At 38.8% G+C, this 12,946-nt stretch overlaps 1 protein-coding gene across 2 annotated transcripts; it reads left to right on the forward strand.

Annotated features, from left to right (window-relative positions):
• LOC308393861 (uncharacterized protein) lies at positions 1–9,497 on the forward strand. 2 transcript variants are annotated; one of them, XM_080877884.1, is made up of 3 exons: positions 1–71; positions 5,744–5,899; positions 6,325–9,497. In XM_080877884.1, the coding sequence occupies exons 1-3, from the start codon at positions 27–29 to the stop codon at positions 6,556–6,558; spliced, it is 435 nt and encodes a 144-aa protein (XP_080734010.1). In that variant the 5' UTR covers positions 1–26; the 3' UTR covers positions 6,559–9,497. The 2 variants fall into 2 exon arrangements, 1 of the variants encoding a protein (XP_080734010.1); XR_013971043.1 differs by lacking the exon at positions 1–71 and adding an exon at positions 3,907–4,164.
• The last annotated feature ends 3,449 nt before the right edge of the window (positions 9,498–12,946 follow it).

Genomic DNA, 12,946 nt, shown 5'->3' on the forward strand with positions numbered 1-12,946 from the left:
ACCACAGATGGTCCAGGAGTTTGGTGATGCTCTGGTCCAGATCTGGGAGGAGACACCATCCGCTGGCTCAGGTCAGTTGTCAGGCATGCATACAAACACGTGGGAACCTCACAAATTACTGAGTACCATTTTCAGTTTGTGCAATGAAATTCTGGCAAAATATTCTTTTCACTTTTGGTTTTTTGGGTGTCTTGGAATTCATCTCTCTGTAGGCTCTTCATTTCCATTAAACAATATGGCATCCTTTTATTCCTACACATTCTAAATCAGCAGAGATATCCATCATGATTTTTCCCCACTGAGATATGTGACACAGTGTATTTAGACCTGTTTCTTTATGCTGTATGTTAAAGACAAACATTTTCACAGTTTTCTAGGGCAAATAATTATTTATAATCACTTCATGAAATGCATAAAAATGGCCACTAAAAGTATAAAATAATTATGTCGAGCGATAGCTCAAAAGAGTTCAGCATTCTCTAATTTTATCATTTACACTATTTTATTTTATTTGCAGTACCTGCTTTTAAACAAATAGGGCAAAACAATGAGTATACACTGTGTAGGTAAATAGATCTTCCCATATTCAAAGTGTGTCTAGTGTGGTTTTGACATTAAGTAGAGAGTTTACTTTAGAATATCGCTGCCCTGTGGAGGCTCTCAAACCAGCTGGCAGCATGTTTGGCATTTTCATATAGGACTGCTGGAGAGTTAGAACATATATGGGCCAGAGAGATGGCCTGGTTGTTAGCTATATATAGCCAGTTGAAAAAAATGACGTGAAGGCCTTTTGTGGAGTTGCAGGCAAATTTTCATTCAAAGATGCTGCCCAATTTGTCACTGTTACATTGTGTTAACTCTCTAAATCAAATGCGTCAGAAAAAAGGATGATCTTACAAGCTAACTAAAGGTTAAAGAGACAGAAAGCACAGTAAAGAAATATCTGCTTCCCCTACACACCTTAGTAAGAAGTCATTCAGGATCAGATTTCATGCATCTTTTTTCAGCTGGGGCATTGCATACAAACTAAGTTTATCAAACCTTTGTGCAGTTAAACTTTAGCTAGCTGCATCCACACACAGTTTCAGGTTGGAGTTGTGACTAAGCAATATATTTACAGTACAACCAAACTACACGCATTTCAATAAAAATACGCATATATAGATATTAAAAAGAGTCAAGGAAATTTAATTGAAGCCTTAATAAAATAGAAAAGTAATCGCACTTTAGCATGTCAACAATTTTATTATTGATAGCTATACCACTTTAATGCTAACTTAAAACTAGCTTTAAAAACCTAAGCAAGTAGACTTTTTGTAACTGATTCAAATACAGCATATTCTTCTGAACATCCAGATAGCTGTAGCAAAGTCACTAGACAGGGTCACAGAGGTCAGATGATTATAGACAAAATTAAAACCTTATTTTATTCGTTAGTTAGTATTTTGCTAGTTGTAGTAAAGACTTCTAAAACCATTCAGAGAAAACAATAGTTCAATAAGTCAGACAGAATAAAATTATATATTATGTGGGACCTCTAAATAGTAAAATCCTAATATATTTAAATTGACTGTCTTTGTGCTGAGATTTCAATCTGTGCTGCTTTGGAATATAAGATGATGCCTCGGGTCATACATTTGAAATTGCAATCAACTGCTGTCTGTACTTAACAGCTGAGGACCTCCCAAACAGCAGCCCGAGGGCACAGTATGTTACCTCAAAGCCTTGTAAAAGCATATCAAAAACCCCACTCATCATTAAATCAATGGTGGTTATTTAACATTTAATGTGACAATTATCTTTGTCATATTATCTTTCTCATGTATTTGAAAGAGGAAATTGAAATCCTGACATTAAAGTTATTGCCGCACATATGGAGCTTCTCATTTATCATTCCCGTTAAAGCTGGATGACACCGGCGGCTGTTTCCTAGCTGTCGCCCTCATCTTCACCTCACACATCATACGCACACGCACCCAAACACATGCCACCTCAGCTCTGTATTGGGCCTGTGATGTGATTTGAGTCATCAGAGTGGCTGCGGTGGGTCTTGCCTGATTAAAATAAAAAAAGCCACATCCGTGCAGAGCAGCCACACATTTCCAGGGATCATGAGGAATTACAGCAGGCGCTGGTTTGGAAGCCCTACTGGCTGCAACATACAGTGAGAACTTGTCATTGGTGAAAACAGTTTGTTACTGTTACTGTTTTTCAAAGACTAGAACTAAATAGAGAAAAAATGACATCAAAAATACTGGATTTTGGAGTCACTCCCCCAGTTTTTGTTAAAATTGACAATGATAATTGATTAAAAATGTAAGAAAATGGACAATGACAATGACTCAGTTGTAGTTGAGTGCCCTACATGGGCTGCAGACAGTACTGAGGATTGTAAACAATGAAGTCTTTCTCCCAGAAAAAGTTCTCCATTAACTCATCAGCTCACAGTATTTAAGAACCAGCTTGAGCTGCCCCTCTCCACCAGACAGTTGCCATTGTTATGGTGGTAATTAGGCCTCCCATGTCTCTAACTAGTTCCTATGTTTTCCACTCAATCACCCTGCAGTTACCTGCCTGAAGTTTGAGTGACTGCCTTTTTCCCTTGAATTCCTGTCGCCTTGAGGAGTTTAACAGACACTTAGACACAGACACATAGTTTCTTCCACTTCCACTACCACCTAAACCTTCCAGTCAGTCGCTGAACCTGTGTAGGAAAATACTTGCCTTTTACCCGCCTGCCTGCCCACTCTCTCTGAAATCCCGTCTGCCTGCCAGCTGCCTATCTGAATCACCTCTTCAAGATACAAACAAGTAAGATGAGTAAATTCTCAGAATCAAATCATAAGTACTGCAAGATCTTGTGAAACTCACCCTGATCACTTTGAGTTTTATGTGGTTAAGCATGATGACACCTATCATATCTCTGCACAGTGTGATGTGTTCTCAAAACACTGGACAAGTTGAGGCCAAAAAAGACGTGACAGGTGTATCTACAGTGGACGAACAGTATCCAAGAAATAGGATAGAATCCAGCAAAGAGCTGGCACAGGACCTGAGGGATGCATCTGGACCTTCAGCTGATCCATCGACTGATGAAAGAATGACTATCAAGAAGCCATTCTTAAGGAAGGGAGAAAGGAGAACAGTCTAAAGTTTGCCAGAATACACAAGAACTGGACTAAACATCAGTAGTAGCATGTAGGGAGGAGGTTTAGGAGATGGGGTGGATGTGTTAGACAGATAACAACCCTTTAAATTCAATGGTTATTATAAATTCCATGTACAAATTTACAGTCCGTACAGTCAATTCAATTCAATTTTATTTATACAGCGCCAAATCACAACAACAGTCACCTCAAGGAGCTTTATATTGTAAGGTAGATCCTACAATAATACATACAGGGAAAAACCCAACAATCATATGACCCCCTGTGAGCAAGCACTTTGGCGACAGTGGGAAGGAAAAACTCCCTTTTAACAGGAAGAAACCTCTGACAAAACCAGGCTCAGGGAGGGGCGGCCATCTGCTGCGACCGGTTGGAGTGAGAGAAGGAAGACAGGATAAAGACATGCTGTGGAAGAGAGACAGAGATTAATAACAGATATGATTTGATGCAGAGAGTCTATTATCACATGTTGAGTGAGGGTTTGAAAAGGTTTGTTGGCTTTTCCCCAGTATGACGTTATTTCTTCTACCATCTTTATTAGTGTTTAATTCTTGCATACATTTCATTTATGGTTTCTGAGTTATCTCTTTGTCTCTTATAACATCTCTGCTCAAACACAAATCTTCTTCTTTGTGGCTACTAAAATAGAGTTAACAAATGTGCATTGGGTAAGCATATTAATCATAAAAGTTCACTTTAAATCAGGTAACGTGCACTGAAAAAAATGCAATAGGGTGGTTGTTGAATCTGCATAGAATTACTTCATATATCCAGCATGACTAATTTAAATTTCACATCTAAACATATTTTTGTCTTTTAATTTTCACATATTCTTTAAGAATATTCATTCTTTAAGAACAAATCATGTTGAAAAGAAACAAGTTAGTCGTGTTTTACCCTCAAGCTCCGCCCCCTGGAAAGGAAAAATCGGCTGCGCTGTCCGCCATTTTTGTCTCTCGCTTTGGAAAATCTACCATCTGGAGTTTTACACTTGAAGGTAAATAAGATTTTAAAGCTAACACACCAGTGAGAAAGAGTGTAGACCCTTTATATATGTGGACTTTTACTGGGGTATTGTTATTTTACAGGTATGTGGGCTATTTATCGAAAACCATGAAAGGCCAATGTTAGGCTCCAGTTAGCTAATGGTAACCGAAATTATGCGATAAGCAAATTAGTAATTAACATATATAATGTGAGTTAATATTGTTTGTATATTCTTTCATTCTAAATTAACAGACTATTACAAACTTGCATCGGTGTCTGTAGTAAGTGGTGGTACCTGCAGTGTCTTAACCATTAAACAAGCTAATGTAGGGCCGGGATATGACTAGTTTGTTGAAACATGTCTGCTGCCAATGTGACTGCTCACACACGGTAACATTACCAGCACATAGCCACAGCCGCTATAAACATGCTGAAAGGTCAATCTAGCTTCTGTAGTCAGCAGCTGGAAGACTCAACACAGACCCAAGATTCAGTGTAACGGTTATCTAAATGTTGTGTGTCCTGTTTGTAAGCCCAGAAAAAGAAATTAAATAAAATGACGACCTTGAGCTTCAAGCTAATGTAAGCGTAATGCTATAGCATAAAGCGACTAATGCAATGATGAGGTTGTTAAATTAGTAAAAATACAGTAAATATATCCAACATGAATCATTTATATTTTTGGTCTAAACATAATTAAGTCTCACGCCTTTCACTTGTTTTAGAAGGATGTTCAGTCTTTTTAAACCAGTCATATCAAAATAACAGAAAATACTTATGTTTTCTGTTGAAACCCCCCGGTGTGTTCTGCGAGGGAAAATTCACTGTGGCAGTCCGCCATTTTTTGTCTTTGCTTCGTTTACGTTTGGTGCTGAGCTTTACTTTGTCGAGGTAAACTGAAAACTACATGTTTGAGAGGAAACGAAGAGAACATCCATTAGATGGGGAAGTTTTTCTCATGAATTGCTGTTGAGCAACATAATGGAAAAAAACAAGTAATTCCTTAAGTTAACTAACGATAATGCTAGCTTAAGCTGCAGGACAATATTATGTGCATTAGCTTTTTTTCAGTGTGTCCCCAGTCACATTCGCTTGTTTTTTCTCAGTGAATACAGACTAACAAACTTGTGTCCATTTAGTTAACTGGTTGTACCTAAAATGTTTTAGTTAAACAGTTAAATAAGCTAGTTTGCCATGGAGTGGGCTCTGTGTGTGTGTTTGGGGGTGGGGGTGGGGGGGTGAAGATTTGCATATGTTATGTCACATTCTGTAAGGTAAATTTTCTGGAAAGGTCAAATTAACAAATTTAACTAAGTATTAATGAAAGACCTTGATGTGTATATGACAATAATAGATGTAGTTTCTGGGTCATTTGGCAGAACTGCAAAATGGCCAGAAGGAGGCAACTGCTGTGGTTGCAAACAGGCTTTGGGTGGTATGGAAGTAAGGGCAACTATGGAGCTGCTCAGCAACATGGGACCCATAGCTAATAAATAGTAATATGACAAAAAATAACAACTTTGTGTGGATGTAACCTTGTGAGATTTGAGATTTTGACAGCATTTTTATGTGACAACTTCTCTTTTTAGATAAATGCAGAGTTTAAGCGCATTACCACCATGCCACTGCAGTCCAGATTACTCTCGCAGATAGATGTGCTATCTGACAAACTAATAAAGGTCTTCAAAAGGCGAGGAGGACAAATAGAAGGAAGACTGCAGAACATTCTGGAGCCCATGGCCCAGGTAAGAAAAAAAATTAATTTGTGTATACACTTTAGGGAAAATAATAATTTTAACAAAATGCTGCTTGTCAATCTATGCCAGGAGTATGTTGAAAATCACCTGGGATTTTCACAATTTAGCATGGGTGCGTTTTTGTTTTGTTTTTTCTTTTACCTGCATTAGAACTATGTGTGGAGTTCATAGTTGAACACCTCTCTATGCTCTGACAGTATTCTGCTTCTTTGCATGGAGATTTCACTTCATGCATTACCTTTTTAAGCATTCTGAGGACTCAAATCACATGCTGTAATGAATCCATTTTTGTTCACCTAATGTGTTAATGTTAACATTTTTTGGAATAGTGACACAGATTAAAATAAGATTTGGTATAATGTTCTTTGACCAGTGTTCTGTTTAATTAAATTTTGGAATTCTGCATTTTCTAGGCCACAGATGAAGCCATTATCCAACGATCTAATAAGGAAACAACCATGAGAATTTACATCATAAAGTCAAGAGATGCCAATGGCAGCCCTGAGGACATCGGGATAGTCCTTGAAGGCCAGAGAGTCTGGCAGGATTTGGATAACTATACCCTAGCAGCTACAATGCTGTTTGGACTAATGTACACTTTGAACCTCACCTACCCACTGGAAAAGTATACCTTCGAGGTATTATAGAAACTGGTTATGGAGCTCAAAAGGAACAGCCTTTCAAAGAAGGCCCAGGTTTTCAGGACCAGACTGTACGATTGAACAGTTTTCCAGTTATGATGTGGGAACAACATGTTTACCTCTTCGAATATGTACCATCCTTTCTTTTAAGCCAGCACTGGTAAAGTTGCAGTACATAGTGAAACTTATTTTTCTGGCACTTTTCAACTTGGGGCCTTTATTACTGCAGTTTTCACTTTTCAAGCCATGGCTCTTTTAAAAAAAAATTCTAACTTTGAATTTCCATTTTTCTCAATGGAAATGGTGCCTTGCACCAATTTCACCAGTTTGCAATTTTTTTCCCAAGGTGCACCACTACAAACAGATTGCATCGTCTAGTATTAGTGATTGTGATGTTTAGTGATAGAAGCAAGCCAATACTAATCAGTTTAGGTCTCTTGGTTTTGTGCTTGTGGGTTATAATGTTATTTTAAGTCTCTTCTTTGTGTCTTTTTAATAATTACACCCCTGTTGCTATATTACCTTATGGCTCTTACATTTAAAAAACTATTTTTTACATAAGCGCGATGTCATAAGGCCCCACAATGTTGAATTCAGGTTACAGCAGATAACTTTGTGGAATGTTTTTCAAGAGATGCATTGTACAAATATGACTCATGTATATTTTGGAAGCCTGAATTGAAAGTCCATTGTTACAACTGTCATTGTTCAAAAATGTTTTGCTTATTTCTTTGATTGAGAGAAAGTGTACAGTACATACAGTAAGATCAGCCTTAATTTAGTTTTATTTATTGAACACTCAATTATATATTAGATTATATATTATATATTAGAAATTTGTTATAAAATAAAATAAGTTTACCATAAAATAATCTTGTCAATATAACACATAGTAGTCCAATACAATTAACACAAAAAGTTTATGTCTGATAAACAAGTGGTTTCTATAAATATTTGACCGGAATGAAAAACATAACAACAACATAAAAAAGTCATGTTCGTGTTACCAGAAAAATGTGTGCAGGTATAACATAAAAAAACTATGGTTAACCAAACATAACTTAATTTCGTGCAACCGCTTACAATAATTTTTTCATGTTTATCCCACTGATTATTTTTTTCAGTGTGGGATTAAAAAAGTAAATGTAGCATTTTAATGACTTTTTTACTGTCATCATAATGAGTACTCGCAGACTTCCTTTGTTCTTGTCATGTAGCTGACAGATATGATTATTTTTCCATCATGAGCTTTATGCTAATAAAGACATCATTTTATGCGCCATTAACCTCCACACACGCATATATTCAGCCACACACATGCTCAAACTTCCCTGAAAAACCAGGTCATCCTAGAAACAATTCATCCTTCTGTCAGTTAAACACACACACAGACACAGAGAGTGCACACGCTGCCTCGTGGCAAGTGTGCGTATCCATGCCTGAACAGACCTAATGACTGATGGGAGACAGTTGACAGAGTTCCTGTACTCGGTCTAACATATTACTGCCATAGTGTGTATGCCGTGCCCTCTTTGCCCTACAGTACATTCATCAGAAGATATTAAGCTAATGGTTTACTAACAGAAAATGTCATGTGTTAGTAAGCCAAGCAGGGAGGAAAGGGAGACGACGCTTGTTAGGATTCATTAGGGGTTCCAAGTTACCACCGTTTCATGCACCAGAAACCCCAGAATGTAAGGCTGGCTCTATTTTTTGTCATTTGTTGGATTTTGCATGTAGTGTTAGTCTGGCCTGCTGGCAGTTTACCTTTAGCTCTAGGTCCTCCTTACTAATGTTTTATAACAGTAAGAGATGGCAGGTGACTCACAGTATGTGGTAAAACTGTACACTCCCATCAAAGGCTTAAAAACAGACTGAGCCCACATAAGTTACAACTACTGGTACAGGAGATTAAAGGATCTCCAACAGTAGAGTAACAGGTAAAACAACTTGTTCATTCCTCCTTAATGGACAGAGTGAACTCTGAAGGTTCCTGGAAACAGGAGGGGAAAATTTCTCAAGAGATTTTTTATACTAAAAGGAATTTTGGAAATCTTCCCAGAAGTGTTCGGTGAATGTCTCCATTCTTCTAAGCAATACATGAAGTAATGTAGAGTACAGTGATATCATCAATGTTCTTGATACAGCAATATACATATTTGACTGATGAATTAGAAGTGGCACTGACGTCACAGAAACAACAGCAACATTATGGAAAACCCGCAGCTAGAAAGAGTCACGAGAGTGGTTCTCAAACTCCATGAATCCATACATTCAATCACATTGATCCCTCTTTTGCTACTTGCTACATAAATAATATTCATGTTGGTTTCACTCCATTTTATGTTCACTACTTTTCTAGCTAGCTAGCTGACAGAACTGGTCTCTCTCAGAATACACATGAGGAACCTGCGCTGTGGTTTTTAATATGAAATTATCTCTGTTATTACTGTAAACTACAATGTTGTAAGTTGACACCCAAAGCAACAGTATGTAAACTTCAGCTTAGTGAAAGATAAAGGTAAATAATGACACCACTAAGGCGGAATTACAGTAACTCCAGTGATTACAAGGGATGATTATTGCTTTAAGCATTTGCTTTTTTCACAGGATTTGCAAAAAAGAAAAGAAATCTGTGTTCACACAAACACATAGACACACGTCGCATGTTGGGTCACTCACAAGCTCGGCTAGTGTGAAATAACATCTGTCCTGGTCCTAAAAATGGAGCCCTTTTAGGCTGTGACCGCCTGCTGTGAGCCTGAGATCAAGGCTGAGAATCTATCGTCTCGTGTTCAACAAATTGTATTTTATCTTTTCCGAGACCCTTTGAAGCAGGTGATTTAAAGGTTATGTCAAATTTATGTTCGTTTTTGTCTAAGAATGTATGTGATTAAACCTCTGACTGCTAGCAGTAAGAATGTCCTCTTTATGGATACCGTGACCCACGATGCATGCACGTTTTTTTTTCCAATAAAGGAGAAATAAAGTCTATCGCTATTTCTCCCTGAGTTGTTCTGAATCTGCCCTTAATTCCCCAGTCACAATGACTAACCATCGAGGAAACCCCTCTCAAGCTGAAACAACCAAGCGTACGCTGCCGCTGCCCTAGCAGTAAATGTCAGCGGCCCCGCTGATTGAATGCACGTCGACAGAGATAACTGTGGGGCAGTCGGGGCAGAGGGGGAAGAGACCCAGTGACCTAGACTACTCACACACCTCTAGCACTGCTGGCCTGCCAGCTAAAACCAAGTCATTTCAGACCTGGATCCAATTCTATTCTGTTACTCACTGTTGATCTGTTAATTTGCAACCTGTTTTTATCAAGCGGTTCCCTGCGATTGCTCAACATTTCTGGAAGTCATTGCAGCCTTTTGGGAAATTCCTCTTATTCAGGGTTCTGAGAAGTTTTTCCCAGCAGTGATATCCAGCACTGGTGTGTGACCCAGACCTAAACTGTGCTGGATATCACCAATAGTGATGGCTTCTTGGTGGAAATGGGTTTAATCAGTGGAAAATACAGTTTTGGTGCTCTGAGGTATTTTCTCTATGAAGGTAAACATGTTCTGACCTAGTTATGCAGTGAATGAAGGTCAGGTATCTAAAACATTAAGCACTCATGTGTATTAATTATAATAATTCTCATCATTATTTGCAATAAAAAACCCTATTTAGCCAGTATTCAGACGTAATACATCACAGCTACAGCTGCATTCACAGAAATCCGTTTTCTGTAAAACGTTTTATCCTAATGTTACAGCCAGTGCAGATACTTAAGTAGCACAGATATTCCCAAAGGAAAAACAGAAGGCAGTGTCTGAGCTTATTAATAAAGGTTGCCTCGACCTCATCACTGAGGCACATCATGCTCATCATGCTAAGCTACCAGTGTTGTTTAATTATGGATTTTCTTTTTTCTGTTATGATTAAAAATGTAAATGAAAGTTTAAACATGGAAAGGTTGTGGAAAATTAGCTGTGAGCAGCCCCTGTGGAAATACACGAGATCCGCTTGATGCTGACAGCACCATGTGACCAGAAACAGGTGGTACCCTCATTTCTATTCTGAGAAGCATGTACAGTATTTAGGCAACTGTACTTGTCTACCAGCCCAGTTTGCTGCACTGCGTGCATGCTTCGGGTCTGTATCGTCATTTACGTCCAGCCAGCCAGTGTCATGTTTAGTGTTATTCACAGAGAATGACTCGAAACGAAACATGTTGAGTTTCTCGACCATGGTATGACTCTTTCCATTACCTGGAAGCGCTCGGGCACTTTTATTCTCCATCTCTGCGGTGTGTTGTGGCACTACTGTACAGGAAATGTAGGACAATACAAAGAGATTTTAAAATGATCACAGCAGCCCCTGAAGGCATCCACTGTTACAGGCTGATGCTGTCTCGTATATCAGTTTACCTTTAAGATGTTTCTGCATGATGTCACCCTGCACGGCCTCACTTTAGCCCAAATGTGTGGCTGCACCCAAGTGAGACTGGCAAAGCTTCAGGCTGCAGCAGAGAGCAGCGCACACAAGCACAGACGAGACAGCCTCGCTAAAGCTGGAGAAGGGCACCAGGGCGCAGTGTGTAAACAACTCAGTTAATGTGGTTTTGCTCGCCATCTCCTCTGACGCGTCTCCACTGCAATCTCTAAAAGGCTGGGTTTATTTACTGATGTAGAGCTGATAAAGCTCAGATGAGGGGAAAGTGACGAGGTAGGGAGTCACCACAGAAACAACGGTGTTTTTTGCAACCTAGGCAGGTAAAGCCTCCATTATCTTCAAATTCTGACAGAATTTGAATGAGGTCAAATGCATATGGTACACAGATAGCAGCCAAGCAGCCCCCACCCTGCCAATCCCCCCACCCAGTCCATTCTCTCCTGGCAGTGTTGTGTCCTGGAGGCAGAGCTCCCACACAACAGACGGGACTCCCACTGCACAGCCTGCAGGGTGGAGCTGTCCCACTGTAAAAACGCTGCCAGCAACTCGCAGTCCAATCACTCTGTGGCAGAGGGGAGAGCTGCTGTAGAACGCCGCTGTTCCCCTCATTTTTGTGAAAATTAGCAGTGACACTGTGCTAGGGAACAAGTAGCCTGAAGGCACAGAGAGGAGGCCTTTAAACCAGAAGGGTTCCTGTTCTGAAAAAGACACAAGAAAATGTGGTTCTGACACATTATTGATCCCATCGGGAAATTGAGTTTCCACTTCTTCTAATAAATGTCTGGAAGACAGCTGATATATTTTGTGTGGCTGTGCATTTTACTGTAAATATATGTATTACTCACAGATAATGAGGGGAATCCTCCATGGAAACGACTAATGCTGTGCATTGGAAATAAGCTGCATGTGCTACTGGGTTCACTGGGTTTATTGTTTTGGTCATGTGGCAGAGAAATGAAAATCCTTCTGTGAAAGGGCTGAGTGAAATGTGTATGAAACAAAGGACCGTAATAAGTTGTGCTGCTGTGAGTAACAAAAGGCTCGATTAGAGTGCGCCGACCATTTGAAACTGAATCACACACTGTTTAAAATGTGAGGGGCGGTGAATTCATTATTTAATAAATCATTCCTAACACTTCATGATAAACAGCACGGAGTTTTAATGCTTAAAATGCAGCAGCAGTTTTACAGACGAATCAAAAAAGTTATTATTTTGGTGCTCATTGAGCGTAATTAGAAATTGTTTTCCAGCTCAGTTTATTGATTAATTTTAGCTAGATCTTTCTAAAGATGAAACTCGAGAACTGGCATAGTTTTGGAAAATGTGAAGAAAGGTATAAATTTTTGACTTTTTTTTTTTTTTTTTACATTTTTTGACTTTTACCTGTATTTTGTAAAAACGTTTCTACTGATAAAAACCTCTGGGATCATTCATGAAGACAGAAATGACTTAATATCAGACTTTTTCTATTTACTACAGAAATGTTTACTTTATCGTGCAGAAAAACTGAGACATGCTGTTGAATTAGCACTTATTTTTTCTTTTATTAAGATAACTGAGGGATTCAGCGCGTGGTTAAACTTCTTTACACTGAAAGGCGAGTGTCACTGGTATGCCCCACTTAAGGCCAAAGTGGCCCACGTTGTACAATGAGCTTCACATCCCTGCTCTGCACCTTTAAACCTTTTTTATGTGGTTTCCTCCACACTGATCTTGTAGCAAACACTATAACAACAGGGTGTTTTAAGAAAACTCAACTAAAACAGCAATGCTGGGCTCAAATTGCACATTATATTTTGTCTGTTAGAATAGTCACTGTGTCATATTAGACAATTATAGAATCATAAATGTTTATTACCCTTTGCCTTTTAGTCACTCATGCTAAAGAAAGTAAACAGACAGTGTGTGTATGAAGCGCCTTGAGGCGACTTATGTTGTGATTTGGCGCTATAT

Source organism: Rhamphochromis sp. 'chilingali', assembly GCF_963969265.1.
Source record: "Rhamphochromis sp. 'chilingali' genome assembly, chromosome: 3".
NCBI lineage: Eukaryota > Metazoa > Chordata > Actinopteri > Cichliformes > Cichlidae > Rhamphochromis > Rhamphochromis sp. 'chilingali'.